The sequence below is a fragment of the Balearica regulorum genome, chromosome 6 (genome assembly GCF_011004875.1).
Source record: "Balearica regulorum gibbericeps isolate bBalReg1 chromosome 6, bBalReg1.pri, whole genome shotgun sequence".
Taxonomy (NCBI): Eukaryota; Metazoa; Chordata; class Aves; order Gruiformes; family Gruidae; genus Balearica; species Balearica regulorum.
In genome coordinates this window covers 8,851,296-8,869,056 of record NC_046189.1, presented here as the reverse complement: position 1 = coordinate 8,869,056, position 17,761 = coordinate 8,851,296, and the positions used below count along the sequence as shown (strand labels likewise).

At 41.3% G+C, this 17,761-nt stretch overlaps 3 protein-coding genes across 12 annotated transcripts in view; 2 read left to right on the top strand and 1 right to left on the bottom strand.

Annotated features, from left to right (window-relative positions):
• Positions 1-1,700, bottom strand: part of PMS1 (PMS1 homolog 1, mismatch repair system component) — a 47,609-nt gene extending 45,909 nt beyond the window's left edge. The window contains exons 1-2 of one of the 5 annotated variants that reach the window (XM_075756155.1): positions 846-945; positions 347-714 (exon numbers count right to left, since the gene is read on the bottom strand). The gene's annotated coding sequence lies outside the window, so the exon portion shown is untranslated. Of the gene's footprint in view, positions 1-346; positions 812-845; positions 946-972; positions 1,429-1,563 lie in introns of those variants that run through there. The other 4 variants (XM_075756156.1, XM_075756154.1, XM_075756157.1 and 1 more) reach the window with 4 other exon arrangements.
• On the top strand, positions 1,691-8,885 carry ORMDL1 (ORMDL sphingolipid biosynthesis regulator 1). 3 transcript variants are annotated; one of them, XM_075756164.1, is made up of 4 exons: positions 1,691-2,222; positions 3,750-3,943; positions 6,384-6,535; positions 7,981-8,885. In XM_075756164.1, exons 2-4 carry the CDS (start codon positions 3,770-3,772, stop codon positions 8,114-8,116), a joined length of 462 nt encoding a protein of 153 aa, XP_075612279.1. In that variant the 5' UTR covers positions 1,691-2,222; positions 3,750-3,769; the 3' UTR covers positions 8,117-8,885. The 3 variants fall into 3 exon arrangements, with proteins under 3 accessions (XP_075612279.1, XP_075612280.1, XP_075612281.1); XM_075756165.1 differs by having other exon boundaries at positions 1,766-2,222; positions 3,763-3,943; XM_075756166.1 differs by lacking the exon at positions 1,691-2,222 and adding an exon at positions 2,267-2,620.
• Positions 8,886-9,980: 1,095 nt separating this feature from the next.
• OSGEPL1 (O-sialoglycoprotein endopeptidase like 1) lies at positions 9,981-15,083 on the top strand. 4 transcript variants are annotated; one of them, XM_075756162.1, is made up of 7 exons: positions 9,981-10,784; positions 11,439-11,697; positions 12,720-12,924; positions 13,002-13,150; positions 13,668-13,798; positions 13,943-14,014; positions 14,752-15,083. In XM_075756162.1, exons 1-7 carry the CDS (start codon positions 10,573-10,575, stop codon positions 14,843-14,845), a joined length of 1,122 nt encoding a protein of 373 aa, XP_075612277.1. In that variant the 5' UTR covers positions 9,981-10,572; the 3' UTR covers positions 14,846-15,083. The 4 variants fall into 4 exon arrangements, with proteins under 4 accessions (XP_075612277.1, XP_075612276.1, XP_010303241.1 ...); XM_075756161.1 differs by having other exon boundaries at positions 11,439-11,826; positions 13,011-13,150; XM_010304939.2 differs by having other exon boundaries at positions 11,439-11,826.
• Positions 15,084-17,761: the final 2,678 nt, after the last annotated feature.

The following is a 17,761-nucleotide window of genomic DNA, read 5'->3' as shown; positions in this document are numbered from 1 at the left end:
GGGAAAGAAGTGGGGACAAAGCACAATAGTGCTGAGGCAAAAGTCATATTCAATGGCAATGTGATCTACTGGTGATAATGAAAAACAAAACAAAAAAACTTCTGAATTATAACCTTGCCTTTCTGATGTGACTTACTGTGTCCCCTCAGGCAGGTCAGTTTGTTTCTATGTCTCTGTATCTTCCACTTAAAAATGGAGATGCCTCATATAAGTCAATAGAGATTTTTTTTTTTTAAGTCATTGAAAACAGTTCCTGCTGCATGACAGACACACTCTACCATGAAGAGATTATAAGTGGATCTGCCAATTTTTGCATGCATTTCTCAGAGCAGACAGCTCTCTACACCTCAAGAATGGTTCAGACTTGGGTCGCTCTCTGTCCTACGAGGAATGTTTCTTCTCTCCACAGCAGCGCTTTTCACAGGGTTGTGTTACGTAATGTTATTTACATTGAAAGGCAAACAATCCCAGCAGGCCTGGCTTCCCTGTCGATTAGGTCTAAGATACCTGCTGGAGAACACAGACCGCGCGCTCAGCACCCATCCCAAGGATATGAGCATGTGCGGAGGAATGGAGCAAACCCAGATTTCTTCCTGACACAGTGAGGGACTGCAGCCAACACTCCAAAGCACCACTATCCTGCAGGGTATATGCAGCTGATACAACAATTACAGGACACTTCTCTGCCTTGATATCCTTCTAAAGACTGCCACTCTTTAAACATAAAACACAAAGAAAAAACACAGTTATTTGGGGGGAAAAAAAATAAATGGTACAGTGCTTTGACAAGGAAGCATAATTAAAACTTTTCTAAGAACAGCTATAGAGAGGTTTTCTCTTTATACCTGTTGTTTACATTGCAAAGGGAGTTTACCTTTCAGATGTGGTAAAAAGATCTGATAAATCAGTTTTCCACCCAACTAACTGGAAAAGAAGAGTAGCACGGGAAGACATATGTTGTTGAATACAGACCAATACTAATCGTGTACACTCTGCATTCAGAGAGGCAGGTTTCCTCACACATTCACACATTATACCGGACTCCTGCATCAACTGCTGGCTGCATCTTGGGGGCACCTGCTGGGAGGGAGGAAGGGAGGGATGGATGGATCTCTGGTACTTGCTACCTATGGAAACACATCCAACCGCCCCATTACTTTAAGCTGAAAAATACACATTTCAGCTCAAGCCACATTACTGCTACAACTCCACTGACTGGACATACTATAATCCATACTCAGTGGAAAGGAATTGTATTTTCCATGTTGAACACTACCACTGATGCAATCCTTCTACCCCTCTAAGCAAAATCAGAGACCCCAGCCACGAGGGCTCTCTAAATAGCTGCGATACTGCACGCCACCAGGTAAACTGCAAACAAAAACTCCTTAAACTTCACAGCTGCGGCCTCTCAGACTTCTAGAGCAGGACCCAAACCCCACTACAACAGCCACCTTTCTTTCTTAGCAGTCCACCACGACACAGACTCAAGAATTCTTCAGTTTATGAGAAAAAACCCCGAGAAAAGCTGCAGCCCAAACCTGCAGTCACCCTTGAATTTACCTAAAACCACACGAACGGCCCACAGCGCCCAGTTCTGCTTTTCGTCAAGAAAAGCACGGGGAGTGCCGCGCCAAAACAACGCGGGCAGCAGCGTCGCCACCCCGTCGGCAAGGGGAGGGACGGGCAGCCACCAGCCGGCCTCACTCCCCGGCGGGGCCCGGGCCCGGGCCCGCTTCGAGGGCCGCTGCGCCGCACCAGGCCCAGGCCCAGGCCCGGGCCTAGGCCTGTCCCGGCCCTGTCCCGCGCAGCCCGGGGCGGCAGCCGGTTCCCGCCGCGGTGCCGCCAGCTACCCGGGAGAAGCGGCGTCCCCGCCCCAGCCGGGGCCTCAGGGGAACGCAGCGGCAGCGTTTCCCGTAGCGGGCGGGCAACTACCCTGCCCCGCACCGCCCCTCTCCCCTCCGTCTTTCCCGAGCGCCCGCCCCCGCAGAGCCCCGGCTGCTGCGCTACCTGCGCGGCCGCTGCCCCGCTGCCGCCGCCGCCGCCGCCGCCACTCCTGTGGGCGGTGCGGGCAGCCCGGCCCCACCCCTCGCCGGCAGCCCTGCCCACGGGGCGGCCGGCGGGCTCTACCTGCGGCCGGCGGACCGCGCTCCGCTCCTGCTGCTTGGCGACGACTGCTACAGCGCGGCCGGCGACGTTTGGGCCGGCGGGTCTCTGGGAAGGTGGGGCCGCGCTCGGGAGGCGGAGGGCGGCGAGGCGGGCTGGGCCGTCGCTGCCGGCTGCGCGCCGGTGCTTGCCAGCAGGCCCCGGGGCGCCCGGCGGCTGCTGCCAGGCCCGGCCCTGAGGCGAGCGGCGGGGCGCGGGCGGCGGGAGGGGGTCTGCCGGGGAGCCCGCACGGTGCGGTGGCCGGGAAGGAGTCGGCTCTCCGGGGAGGCCCCGGCTCCTGCGGTGGGACCTGCACCGGGTCCGCGGGCGGAACGTCGCGCTTCTTTCGTGCGGCTGGGCTCCTGGCGATGAGGGAGAAAACACCGGGGTACAGCGAACTGAGGGAAGGCGCCCATCTGATTAGACAAAAAACATGAGGAAAAAAATAGGAAGAGATGGTGGGTTGTGCCAAGAGGTACGTCCAGCTGCTCGCTCGCCTGCGGTGCTGCATCCCAGGGAGGGAGGAAGAGTCTGGCTTCACACATCCCGGTACTGTGTTCCCTGTGACAGACTTTGCAACGAGCGCTGATTAAAGTCAGCATTGCCCCGGTTCAGTTTCAGGTTCATCACATCTATTTTTATTCTACGGCCTATTGCTAATAGTGCAAAGTACGTGGGTATTAACAGTGCTTTACTGCAGTAAGCAAGTATAAGAAGCAAGCTTCCTACCAAAAGCAAACTATTTTTGCTGGTTAAGTAATGCTTTTGTAGACTGATTTAGAAGGAAGTTAAAAGTTCTCCGTCCCAGTCCCATAAGTGAGTATAGGTAGTCTTACAGCTCATGTGATTATGAAGTATATAATGAGGTTTTTTTAATTATCGTTACAAATTTTAGTACAGCGGGACAAGACTGTCGCCTCCAGTAAGTTCTGTCAGTCTCCTGAAGAAATCGGCATTATGAAATTATTCTGTGTATCTCTGTGTACGTCTGTCGCTTAGAAAACTTTTTAACCTGTTGGCTCATTTCAGCCAGATTTGAAAGACAGAGATGTCTGTCTGAAAACTACTGGATGGGGAGTGGAGGAAAATCTGAAATCTCTGCTCTGCTGCAAGAAAAGCAGGCATAAATTAGTCCTTATTCATTCCTTCTAGCCGTAGGTGGCTGGGCTTTGGTATATGCAGAATTCTTCATTAGCTGTTACATGAATGAGAAGCAGGAGGAAAATTGTCTGATATGGGAAGTGGAAAAGAAATGTGGATATTGTTGTGGATGGAGAAAGGCATTTAGAGGACAAAAGTTACAAAGCTTGGTTTCTTACAGGTTTGCAACTTCAGCTTCTAACAGCACAGATTCCAGTTTGGGTTTTTTTAATGCCTCTTCTATAACATGCTTGTGGGGTTTATTTGTTTGGATTTTTTTTTTAAAAAAACAGTTCCCAACAGCCCCTTTGTACTGCCTTCTCTGTAAACCATACTTTGAAGATACATCTTTGCTTATGCACTGTGTTCCCTCCAGACCTGCTATTTAAAACAGCCTTTTCCCAAATTCAAAATTTGCATACATTAAGTACTCCTCTATAACAGTAGTCTCAATCTTCAAACAGTTCTGTTTTATAGGGTAAAAATGAACGTAGGAGTCGCCCACAGCGAGGTAAATCCAAACACACGGGTGATGAACAGTCGTGGAATGTGGCTGACATACGCGCTCGGAGTTGGCATGCTGCACATTGTCTTGCTCAGCATTCCGTTCTTTAGTGTCCCGGTTGCCTGGACTTTAACAAATGTGATTCACAACCTGGTAAGTACCCTCTCTTGTAACAAAATTTGAAAAGTTTTTCATACGTATTCATTTTTAGTAGCAGGAGAAGAGAAAAATAGCCAGGCTATATGGATAATGAAATCCAGCGAGCCAAAACACCACCTCCATTTGGCTTATCCACTGTTAAATGAGTTGGCTGGTTTTGGGAGGAGGAGTGATAGATGATCGCTTTGGGTTTAAACACAAAAGATGTGAAATATTCCTTACATATTTTATGTATTCTTTTAAAAGGCATTTAATTAAACTGGAATCTTGCAAACATAAAATCACTGTGCCAACTGACTTTTACAGTGTTTGGTATATTATTAGAGACCTATGCTGAATCCATAAAATATATTGCATTTTTAATGCTTGGATAGTATCTACTAACATTTGTACATAAATCTGTTAGTATCCCAAAATGTTTAATTTCAGCACTTGAGCTGCTTCCTGGGACAGAAACATTTGTGTTCTTTTCCTTCTTGCTTTGATTTCTGGTCAAGCTAGATATATTTTAACTCAGAATGACTTTAGCATTCAACTTTGCCACCATACATGACATAAGAAAAATCTTATTTGAAAGCAGTGGGGAAAAACTGGACTACCATGACCCAAGCCCTGAAACCATTTGTTATTCAGTGGATTGTGATTTGCGTGGTAACTTTTGTATGCGAAAGGATTTGAAAGCTGAAGACCTTAAGAATCTTTCTGCCTCCTCTCCCCAGGGTGCTGTAATTTTGTTGTAATCATTTAAAGTAATGCAAGTATGTATATTGGTCCTGCCACGCTGACAGAAAAGAGGGCCATAATCCAGCAATTTATATCATACTTGAGGTTTTCTAACTCAGCTTTCTAAGATTAACAGCAAAGACGACTTGACGAAAAGATAGTTTCTTCCTTATTTAGGAAAATGATAGTTCATTGTAAAGACAGAGGTTGGATAATATCCTCTAGAATCTTGTAATTTTTTTTTTTAATTATTCAAGCTTTTTATTTCTGTAGCTAGGTTTAAAACTAATGGTGGGATTGTAAACATCACTAGAGCACTTTCTACATTATCTTTGACAGCATCAGAGGTGCCTGACTTCAGAAGATGTTGGCAGAGACAAATATTACTAAATATTTCCCAAATGCCTTACTGAATTCATTGCAAGTAGCTATAATGACAGCAGGGATGAGAGCATCCACTGTCAAGTAGTTTTCTAGTGGAACACTAGAAGATGAGTATAAACTGCATTTCTGGATATTTCAGCATTTAAATGGCACTTTTTTTTTTTTTTTTGTGGAAACAAATCCTTGAATTGTTGACAAACAAATCTTGTATTTCCACTAATGGAAAACTCTTAGCTGACCTTTGGTGGTTCTTTGTGCAAGTACCAGTGCAAAATAAAATGTGCAGTAAACATTTGGATCTGTCCTGAAAGTGTCTTTTTGGTTAAGTTATTAAAACTGAGACGCTGCAAAGAGCATCAATTGAAGAATTAATTAAGCGAATTAATTCTCTTAGGTTAACAGGCCTCTCATCAGGGGGCTGTTCCATAAAAAAAGTGGAAGAAGACATGAAGTGACTTGCTCAACTTTCACTTCCTTAATAAGAATTCAGAAGAAATGTGATTTTTTTTTTTTTTTTTATATAAACCTTCCTATTACAATTTCTGTATGTGCATAAGAAATGAATGCACTTGAAAGAAAATGGAAGTTTAGGATATTTTCTGATAGACTCTTGCTTGGAGTTGGTGTGCTCTCTTTGATAGAAAACAAATGTTCGTTAAAACTGGAAGAGGGTGGGCTTCCCTGTCTGATTGATCTTTGGGGCCAAATTGATCTTTCAGGGCAGACCAGACGTGGTGTGCATGCTCCCATCAAATAGAAAAAACAGCAAAGAACAGTCCAGCGTGGTTAAGGAGAAGCAGCAAAGAGATGGGCAGATGGTATTCAGCAGATTGCTGGTAGTCAGCTTCTAAGTATTTGAAGCTACTGGGGGCTAAGAAAGCTTTCAAAAGTTCCTGTCATATTGCCAGTATTCATAGCTAGATTTTTTTGCTTTGTGCAGACTCCACCTGATAACTCATTTAACACTGTCTTAGGAAATTGGTAATATAAATTGGCATCCCTAAACTTGTTACAGTGCATGTCAAAATTCTGTTGATTTTGTGGAATTTTTGCCATGTAATATGGAATACAAGGCAGTAAATCAGATGTCATGAGACTTTGGCTTTAATTCTTGCTGTGCCACTGACTGCACAACCTCGGGCAAATCGCTTCTTGTCTCTTCCTTCCACTTCCATAATTTGTCATTACAGGCTAGCAGCTCTTCTGGGTGAGAATTCATTTAGTCTTTTTTTTCAATTGTTATTTTTACAATGCATTGAACAATGTAACAATTATGAAAACAACTACAGCTAAAAGTGCCACTGTATTCACTTTTTGTTTTCCCCAGGGAATGTATGTGTTTTTGCATGCAGTAAAGGGAACTCCTTTTGAAACTCCTGATCAGGGGAAAGCTAGGCTACTAACACACTGGGAGCAACTGGATTATGGAGTACAATTTACATCTTCAAGAAAATTCTTCACAATCTCTCCTATAATTCTGTGAGTTCAAAACCGCATTATGGATTAATTGAATCATAAACCCATGATTTCAAAAGCTGCAACCAAATGAGTTGCAATCTACATTCTAAAAGCATTTTCTCTCTTTTGTTTCTTGTTTGTTTGTTTCTACATCACACAGGTAGGGAGTAGTTATTTACAGGCCATATAATCAACAGTCTTTCTTCCTGCAGCTTTCAACACTCAAATTCACATACTGAAGTTGAAGTTTGTAAACAGTTATTAATGGGGCCAGTTTTAAAGGTTAGAAATGTTATGAGGAAAACTTACTGTTAACTCTTGAAGTTCTTTAAGAGATTGTGAAGTCATAAATATTGAAAATCTAAACTAACTGCCTTTAGCGAATGCACATGACAGCATTTATTAACCATTTTGCAGCTTATGAGTTATGAGGAGTGTGGCAGTCCTCACGGAATGGGGTCTAGGATTTTACATGTTGGTTTTGCTTTGTGCAGATTGTCTTCTGTTTACACTACTTCTGTAAATAGATGAGAAATTCTACACTCCCTGTCTGTTGACAAATGTATGGTTGTGTGACTGAAGGAAAAATGATACATATTTAATATCCAACTCTAAATTAAAGTCTTTGTTTCCCTTAGAGAGGTTGTCCACTTGCATGGCTGGTGTGGGGGGAGGAGGGAAGATCCTGCATCATGTTTAGAAAGTTGGTTTGCAAAGGATAGAAACTGAAAAAATATATATAATTCCTCAAAAAAAAAAATCCTCTTTTTCTTCAAAGATAGCTTCCCACTTCCCAAATAATGCGTAAGTAGCTGAATAAACATCTCCGTTTTGCTGGGATAAAACCAAAAACCCAACAGTGACTATTTTTTGCAAGGAACGAGATGAAATTATTGGCACAAAGCGTAAAGAAGTTGGTAGTGAATTGGATTTTCTGAGGCATGTTTCCTTATTCTTCCAGTTGAACAGGTTGTGGACTAGCTTAAAAGACAAAATGTGCTGGGAACATCTGCCAGATGGGAAGAATTTTAAAATCACACCAATCACAGATGTGTTGAGCATAAATGATTTTTGCATGAAAAATGTCAAACGCTTTGTCAATGAGCTTGCTAGGGTGGCAGAACTGTGAGTATTTTGGTAACAGATCTTACACCATTTAAAATCTGTATCTCAAATGAGGCTTTAGCTGCGGAAGTCAGACTCCAACTTGAGGGGCAGGGAGAAATGCTGGAGGAAAATACTGAGAGTTGCTTTTTAGCACCTTGAGAAGCATGGGAAGAAGAGACTTAGTCCATCATTTTGCTGTAGGTATCTAGAACCTCAGGTGAGATATGTAATACAGGAATAGATCGGTTGTTAATCAGTAAAATATGACTGGTTACTAAAGCACTTTTTTCAACTATGCTTTGTCTGTTTATTTTTAGACAAGGGTGTTACAGCTAAGCTTGCTCCCTTTTCTCCCACAGATACTTCCTGGCGAGTTTCTACACAAAGTATGATCCAACTCACTTTATCCTCAACACAACCTCTCTCCTGACCGTGCTTATCCCCAAGCTGCCGCAGTTGCATGGTGTTCGAATCTTTGGCATCAATAAATACTAAGCAGAAGGTTTGACAGTGACCGCCCCTGACGCGGGTACTGCTGCTCCCCAGGTGAAGGAAATGAGAAATGAGCTGTGCCGTGTATCTAATCCTATTCAACAAGAGATGCTTTTACATTTGAGATACAATTCCTGCCTCCTGCAGCATTGTCAGGGATGAAAGTTTGTAAGAAGATACCTTCAAATACTTAAATGTGAATTGGAAATATCTAGAAGAAAGATTTCCAAGAAGAACTGGGCAGGCCCAGCTCCAAAGCATAATCACCACTAAGACTGTATGTATGTCTGGCTGATGGAAGTGACTTGTAAGGAAGGTGCGAGGAACAGTTGAAATGGAGAGTAACGTTTCACAAATACCCAGTCAACCATAATGCAAATGGTAACTTTACATACCAATCCAGGATCCTCAATGCCAAGGACTGGTGAGGCCGCATTCGTAGATTAAGTGAAAGTAGCTAGTTTCTGCTGTATGGAGTGTAGGTGGTTGTGCTTGTTCTTGCATTGTAAAAGTTTGTCTCACAGTGCATACTGTGACAGCTAGCATAAACTGATGGTGTGATTCATGCCTTATCTGTTCTTGTGATTTTTTGTCACAAAGACTGAGGAAAGTCCTTAACTGTCAGCTCAGGAGATTTCTACATCAACTTGATAGCTCAGTTTATGTACGCTTTTACGAGTGGCTACTGTTGTGTTTATTTCCTTTTGCTTACCAGGATACTGACTTTTCTATGTGTAAATGGGATATCCTGAAAAAGTGAAATTTCTTTTAAGGTGTGGATTTTTGATTATTTTCCCTGATTCTTGACTGACGGGTTATTTTTCAGTTGAGAGGCCTGTAATGGTGGGGGAAAGGGTTGCTGCTGTTGTAGAAGCAGCGCCGTCATAGAGCAACAATGTCAGAACACAGAAACTCTGTGTAGGTTGTAAGTTAGAATAGAAACTGAACTAGAAGTAGGTGAATAGGCAAATCGCATGGAATAACTGTATGCTTTTACAGAAAAAGGTATAGATAATTTGCATGTCTTGGAAATGAGGAGGAATGCTGTGTTGTAGGGATACTGTGTAGTATGGAGTAATCTTGTATATAATGAACTCTGAAACTAGAGTGAAGGAGGTATGTCTAGAAATCTGAGCACTTATTTCTCTATCTTGGAAAAAGGATGAATTTTGAAGCCCACCATATGTGTGCCAGCCAAAACCAGCTCAGATTTAAGAGAAGAATGCATTTAAGACTAGATTTACATTTTGGTTGCAGTGACAGCCAGTCACTGCAGGGGGGCAGGACAAAAAAAAGCCCACAGTGACATACTTTTTGTCTTGCAAAGTACATAAACATGCTGGTTAAAAAAAAAAAGTTATGTTTTTTTTTTTTTTAGCAATTGGATGTAATTAATTCTTTGTGTTATTTGTACAGAAAAGTGGTAACTGGCTAATTTTTTCAATAATGACCATGGCGAGGCTCCGCTGGCCCTGTGAAAATGAGTGTGTTGTGTACAAGTGACAAGGATGGTCAGGCACGGACCGAACGGAACGGCTGGACGCGGGGCGGGGAGGTGCCGGCACCCCGGGAGAGGGCCCAGGGCCGCCTCCGGGCCGTCCTGCAGAGCGCTTCACTCGCGGAATTAAAGTCTCTGGCCTTGGGCCCGCTGCTTTCTCTTCTCGGCCTTCCGGGGAGGCAGGAGCGCAGCCTCTGTTCCACCGGCCGCTCTCCCTCCACGGCTGCGCCTGCCCCGGGGAGCCGCGCCCCGTGCCCCGCCGGTGGGCGGGGAGCGCCGCTGCCTGGCCCGGCCCCGCACGGGTGGGCGCTGGGCCCGGCACGGCGGTCGGAGGGCGCTCCGCAGCAGGCGAGCGGGGTTGTCCGGAAACGTGCCGCCGGGAAGAGGAGGAGGGCGAGGGGCGTGAGGCGGCGATAAATCGCGATACAAGGGTATACGAGTGCGCGGTGAGAAGCGTGGCCGCGCCCGGCGGGGCAGCCGAGAAGCGGCCGCGGAGGCACCCTCGGCCTTTGGCAGCTCGCCCGCGGCGTGAGGCGGTTCCGTCGGGCCGTTGGGGCTGGAAGCGAGCCTTGGGCGATGAACAGCGCGGAGGGTGCTGAGAGCCAGCGCTGCGGGCGGCCGGGAATCGGGCAGCGCACCGGGGCAGCAGCGGGCTCGGCCTCGGCGCGGTTCTGCTGCGGGGTGCGGGTGGTCTTGGTGCTTCGTGGCCCTCCTGCCGTACGCTGCAGGCGTAGGGGGAGAGCGCTCTTGAAGCACGACTGAGGTAAAACAAAGACATTAGCTCCCAAGTCTTTATTTATTTATTTTTTTCCTTAGGGTCTTGAACGTCACGTGTGGTCATTTGTAACTTTAAAAGTAATACCACCCCTTCAGAAAATCAAACCGCGCACTTGAAAACCCTCCAGTAATAATAACCTGTACAGTTCTTCTCTAGACATAAGTACCAGATAGACTTTAAACAATGAACAGCATTGCCAAAAGCCTTTTGAAATCAGTTAAACACGGCCGAGCTGCATGGCTGAGAAGCAGCTCTGCTCACTCTGGAAAACAGCATCTTCGGAAACTAGTCCTGGGAATAGAGACAAGCTGCGATGACACCGGCGCTGCAGTGGTGGATGAGGCTGGCAGTGTTCTGGGAGAAGCGCTGCACTGTCAGAAGGAAGTCCATTTGCAGTAAGAATATACTTCTCTTGGGGGCTTTTGCCTTAATAATGATTTTATTGTTGTTCTTACTTGTAATGTTGTCTTCATAAAAGTCTTCTCCAGAACACAGTACGTGGGTAGCTGTAAAGACCTGTCTCTTGGGCCACACCACATCATGCTTGAGATACTACTAAGGTTGAAGAAAGAAATGCTGTGCATTTAACAAGTTTCCTCCAGTAATTTCTTTCAAAAAGAGACAGATTACTTATTTAGCTCAAATAAAGGATGAAATCGTTATTACTGTTAAAACCACCAAATGTCTCTATTTTTTAAAGGGAGAATTAATCAAATATAGGCATTGGTGGCTGAGCACATGAACTGACAAGTGAGGGGTTGTGAATATTAAGTTACAGACGTTGTTTTGGAACAGCATTGAGATATATTTAAGAGGTATGTGCACCAAAAAAGGGCAAGTTACATTCTTTTCTGACCTCACAGTCATCGTTACACTCTCTTCAGTGCATGGGTGCCCTCTACACCAAGCAAGGCATTTGGGCATGTACTAAGGAAACAGGCAGGATACGGCAAGGTTATTGTTTGAACCTTGAGGTGTTTGAAATCTATTTTTATGCCATCCTATCTGTTATGAAATACAAATGTATTCTAATTCTTTGTTTTCACTAGAGCAGGTGGAATAATTCCCGTAGTGGCACAGCAACTTCACAGAGAAAACATCGAGCAAGTAGTAAAAGAGGCGCTTAGTCTCAGTGGAGTTTCTGTACGTGAACTTTCAGCTATTGCAACTACAGTAAAACCAGGCCTTGGGCTGAGCCTGGAAGTGGGACTGCAGTACAGCCTGAACCTGGTGGGCAGGTACCAGAAGCCGTTCATACCCATTCATCACATGGAGGCTCACGCGCTGACCATCAGACTCACGCATCACGTGGAATTTCCCTTCTTAGTTCTTTTACTCTCTGGAGGCCACTGTATCTTGGCAGTAGCACAAGGAGTTGCAGATTTCCTTCTGCTTGGGCAGTCAATAGACATAGCACCAGGTGACATGCTGGATAAGGTAATATTTCCTAACATAAGTGAATCTAGGTGTTTTTTTCTTTCTATTGCAGTTCTACTACATAATGGTAGTATTATCATCAGCCTGAGGACAGTAACACAGTGCAATATGAGCTTTGCTTAACGTTTTCTTTTGTCTGTTTTGAAGTACTGTAGATGTAAGACACAAGGCTGTTAAAAATCTATGCATAGCATCAGTTGTAACATATGTAAATTGATTATATTTTCAGCAAATAGATAACATAACCAAAACTGGTGTTGGAAGTTTCATTGACACCCATTATACAAACAAGTTGTATGAATTTGAGAAGATCGATAGTGATATTTTAAAGGATACTGTCCCATTTAAAGCAATACATATTAAAACATTTCTCACCAGTTTTTTTGCACAGTTTGAAAAGCCTGGTTTGGCTTTCAGAATCTAAGATTTCTGGGTCACTGAGTACAATCTGTAATAGTGGTCACCTAGTTTTTTCTCAAACACAAGCAGAGTTTTTAACGGTATTTGTGTGTATGAATTAAAAAAGTGGGGGAGTGGAGTCAGAAAGGGGGTTGTTGAAAGTTGAACCAAACTTTGTTCCTGTTTATCTGATAATACAGTATGGCAGTCCACATGTGTTTCCTATAGCATAAAAATTGGGTAATTAATGTTTCCTGCAAAATTCCTTGATCCTCGTGTTTGCCCAAATTGTTCTAGAAATGCATTTTTAATTACTCCAGGGGAAAAAAAATAATCCAGCTGGCTTATGTCTTATCGTGCCCTGTTCGTAATTTCACATTGGATGGGATTTTGTGGTGTGTCATTTTACTCCGTGGACTACAATACAACAATGCAGTTACAGGAGGAATTAATTTAGTGCTCTATCCCAAGCCTGTTGTTTGTTATCTCCTTAGGTAGCAAGAAGACTGTCTTTAAGAAAGCACCCAGAGTGCCACAGCATGGCTGGGGGGAAGGCGATAGAGCACTTGGCTCAAACTGGAAACCGGCAACGGCACACGTTCCGACTTCCCATGCAACAATATCGTAACTGTGATTTTTCTTTTTCTGGACTTCAGAACCTTGTCAATAAAGCCATTATACAAAAAGAAAAAGAAGAAGGTATTTTTAAACAAAGTCAGATATAAGCTATGTTTTTGACGACCTATACTCAGGAATTTGATCATACATTTTTATAGGTATTCAAGAAGGGGAGATCCTATCCTGTGTTAAGGATATTGCTGCTGCTGTACAGCACACAGTGGCTGTTCATATTATCCAGCGGACATATCGAGCCATGCTGTTCTGCATAAAAAATAACATATTATCATCAAAAAATGCAACTTTGGTGGGTATACATTCTTTTTTTCCTTTTTATATTTGACTGCATAATATCATTTGCAGATGCAGATGCCTTGTACTTTCTCCCTTGACAGGTGAGGAAGATGTCAGTATGTATTACACTATTAAAATACCAGGACTAAAGTCACAGTCATATAAGTATTTACAATGAAGTCTTTCATGGTTTGCTTTTAAGCTAGAAAGAGATTTTCTTGCCATCTAATCTGACCTTCCATAACAATTTAGGCCACATAATCTGACCTAGTGCTCGCCAATACTTGACAGCTGTTCTAGTTATGACATGGTTTTATTCAGGAATCTCTTTTAGCATAATAAGCTCACTTCTTATACTCTTTTCTGATAAGTCTTAATCTTCAAAGATATGTTTTAATATTTAAATACATTATTTATTGCTGTCTTCAGAACTTCATCTGATATAACTTTCTTTTAAATAGGATGTTAGTTGAGTGTGACCATCAGTACTGTTGAGTTAATGCCTTTTTTCTTTTTGAAACTGCTGTCAGGTTGTATCGGGAGGAGTTGCAAGTAATCAGTACATCCGAAAAGGTCTACAGACTTTGGCAGATGCAAATGATTTTGCTTTTCTCTGTCCTCCTCCAAGACTCTGCACTGATAATGGTGTTATGATTGCATGGTAAGAGTTGTTTCTCTTTGCATGTGTTTCTATCATGTAAAAGTTGACTTCAGAGTCAAGAACTTCTGTTGATGGTGACTGAACCACACACACATCTTCAGGTAGTTACGACATACGTTTTTACATAATTGTTTTCTTGCTTAGGAATGGCATTGAAAGGTTACGTGCAGGACTTGGTGTTTTACATAGTACTGATGGCATCCGCTATGAACCAAAGTGAGTGACTCAATTTGTTCACAGTCTATTTCTTCACTTACTCGCAATGGTCAATGAAAGGGGAAGGAGGTGTAGACTAAAAAGAAGAGCAGAAGCTGATGAGGAGTGTCTTTGCACTGTATATAAGCTTTAAAAGTTACCAGCACTTCCTTTTCAATGTAGGTGTGAAATACAAATGATCGTGTCTGGCATTTAGGTTTGGTTTGGCTCAGAAACTTAAATAATAGTACGTCCTAACAGTTCTATGTATTTCCTTAATACCATTGTGGTATGGGAAAACTGGAGCAAGTTAAGCTGTGAGACACTCCCCCTAACTTCTCGGTCATTGGAGACATAAATCAAAATGCTCCAAGTTAAACTGTGTATTCATAATGAGCAATCAATTTAAAAAAAAAAGAATTTAACACATACCTATGTAACATATAGTACTGGGTTTTTTTAACTGGTAATATTGATTTTTTTCAGTGACTTGTTAGGTAAGACTGGCTCTATAGGAATAAAGGAATATAAATAATAAAATACTAAGTTTTTTTTGCTGTAGACTATACATTCTTTCAGATCATCACAGAAAGAGATACCTGTGAATCTCTAGTGTGTCTTGCATTCATCAGTGAGATGTAAAATTAATTATCAACTAAAATCAGAATCTAAATAAAACAATAGGTCTGTGATTTTGCTCATCTGTGCAATATGGCAATAATGTTATTTAACAGATACATAATTTTATTATTTTCTAGAGCTCCCCTTGGAATTGATATTTCAAAAAGAGTTGAAGAAGATTCCATTAAGGTGCCAAAACTAAAAAAGAAGATACGATGGTTGGCATCTTAAAAAGTAACTTAGTAAAATAAATACAACTATAAATTGTTCAATAAAAACTGTTTAAATGCTGTTACAAATTACTGACGGTACTTGGTTTACAAGTGTTGAAAATCACCTGTCAGAGAAATAAATGCTGTGTGGTTATGATTCTAGTTACTGTTCCACAAATGTCTAAGATATCTAGGTATGAAAACAATTTAAAAAAATTAAAAGTGCACTTTCTAATAAACTTGCACAAATGAAAATATCTCAATTGTTTATAACTTATACAAACCTTATTACATATATACTAGCTTTTATTTAACAGCATATTATTCATGTAAGGTGTATAATTTATACAAGTTAAAAAAAAAATTTCCTACCTTCCATGATTGAAAAGTTACAGAAAGTCAAGATGAGAGAGCACAGATTTTCAAGAAGATCTCAGTGTTAACGGTGCCAATCCAACTGAATTTCAGCAGTACCTAACTTTCTGCTGCTGGTGTGAGAAGCCTATTCTTATATAAAATTAAAATTTTGGGGTATAGGGCTAGTGCCTTTTAATTTTCTCCTTTTTTTTTTTTCCAAACATCTCAGTAAAGCTAATCACAGTGTGAGCAAGCTCTTCAAATGCAAGTTCTGAGTTTTGATGTGAATAATGGGTTATTTGACCTTGCCTTTTGATAATCAGTATAATACGTATTTACATTATCTTTCATTGCAATGAAGTATTTACTGGAATAAATACTTCAAGTATTTTGGATGACTTAATAAGAGTTTTCTAATTCATAATGCATGTGTTTAAAATTGCCTCCATTTAAATACAACCAAGTGATTGGGATTTGCCTATTTTAAAAAAAAAATTTAGGTTTTTTTTTTAAACTCGAGGGCAAGATGTAACAAACTAATACAGAACGTGCATTCTTTTTGCCAATACTTAATTTTTGGAAGAAGTTGAAGATCACTCATTGAAAGAAAGCAGTGGAAGAGTACATAGTATGTACATTTTGTTACATAGCATTTTTAGAGTCTCATTTTCATGGGATTTCAACCACAAGTATCTTTTGGTAAAGTGATTTATCTGTATCAATAAATAGTTTATCTTCTTGGCCAAGTAATAGATCATTTAATAAATGTAACTATCATATTTCATAGGCCCTATCCAGCATTGTGTTTATATGTCTGGCTCACTGATTTCGACATAGATGAAAGACTGGAATTTGTGAAACTAACAGTGACCAAAACCTTTTTTCCTTCCCGTAAACTGGAGGTGGAGTGGTTCCAGTAAGTCCCCCGCCTCCCCAGACTACTGTTGTTTGGACCAGAGAGCTTGATTCTGCTACCACAGAAACTTTCTTGCCTGATATTACAAATACAGTTAACAGATCACTATTATGTTTATCTCATCTCAATTACGTGTTTGAGAGTATACACAGCAAAAACAATTATTTTTTTAAATCAAAAAAATACTTAAAGCTCTTCCTAAACAAGTACACGAGAACAATGCCCCACGTAATTATATTAAAGACTTTTTAAAATATTTAAGTAGAGATGCCTTGTAACAAGGAATTAGAAATGCTATTATGACAATTTCCTGGTCTGTCTTAGTAAATCAGATTACACGGTTGAAAATCGGTGCTCAATGATTAGTTAGTGATGGCCTTTTGATAAACTGTGATTACAGAGTGCACAAGGACTTGAAAGGTTTGTTTCAGTGTCTCATTCTGTACGTTTTTCTTTTTGTGCTCTCCATTTTCAACCACAAAAATAAGTAGTGAAGTTGCAGCTTATACTGTTTTGAAAGCAGTTTTTTGGGTTTTTTAAAAAACAAACAACAAAATAAAATTCAGTAGACTAGTATACTTAGACAAGCAAATAAAAGATACCAGCTAGGAATAATGAGGTAGATTTGTAGGACTGTAATGGCATCAAATCTAATATGAATCAACAGTATAGTGCTAAGAGAGGCATATATTTGGTCTTTATTATAGGAATAACACATTAGAGACAAGAACTGCACAGGGTTGAGCCTTCTTCCTGCAGAGTAAGAGGCTGACTAAAACAATGAAGGTGATATACTGAAGAACTCAGTCTATTCAAATGTATTATAAAACCAGCGTTCAGTTGTTCTTCATTGCAGGAAGGATTAAAGTATTTAGCTTAAGTTGCAGAAAAGGCTTAAAAACTGTTAGGAAAGCTTTCTGTTTTAAAGAAGCGAAGTATGTGAGCATGTAAGTTATTGGAACAGATTCCTCAATCGCTGCATATTATGTATTAAAATAACTTGGAATGCTCTGCAAATACTTCACACAGAACGCGGCTGTAAACTAGATGACCTCTGGAGATCCCCTGCAGGCCTACGCTGTTACAATGCACACAGTATATACACCTTGCCCCCACTGCTTGTTAACCTTCTGGGTATTATTAAAACCCATAGAACGTAATCAGTTTAGATCACTGTAGAAGTCATTTTGTTTTTAAAGTATATTCAGTAATTGTTAACAGTCAAACAATTGGTAAGATTTTAAATCTAAAGATAATTCCACCTTGACATTCTATCTTCATGAAGTATGTCTGAATAACTTTTAGAGTAGTCAGTACAATTGAAAATATTTACTTGGAATTTAATGTATCTATAGCAAGGTGAGCAGTTTTCTTACATGAAATAATACAACCACTGCCTCCTGTAGGACATTTTAAAGTTTTACAGTGTTCAAATGAGCGGAAAAAACCCCACAACTCCACAGTCGCTGCTTGTTTACAATTTAAACCTTAGTTTTATATTGCTTTTGTAAGAATATTTTCACATACTTGAATTTAAAGCATTTAAAAAACCCCGTGTCATTTTGATGAACAATGCTGGTTTTCATTTGTTTTTACAGAACTTTTGTTTCACTATTTACAGAAAAAGTAACTGCATTATACAAAATAAATAGTTGCTCAATA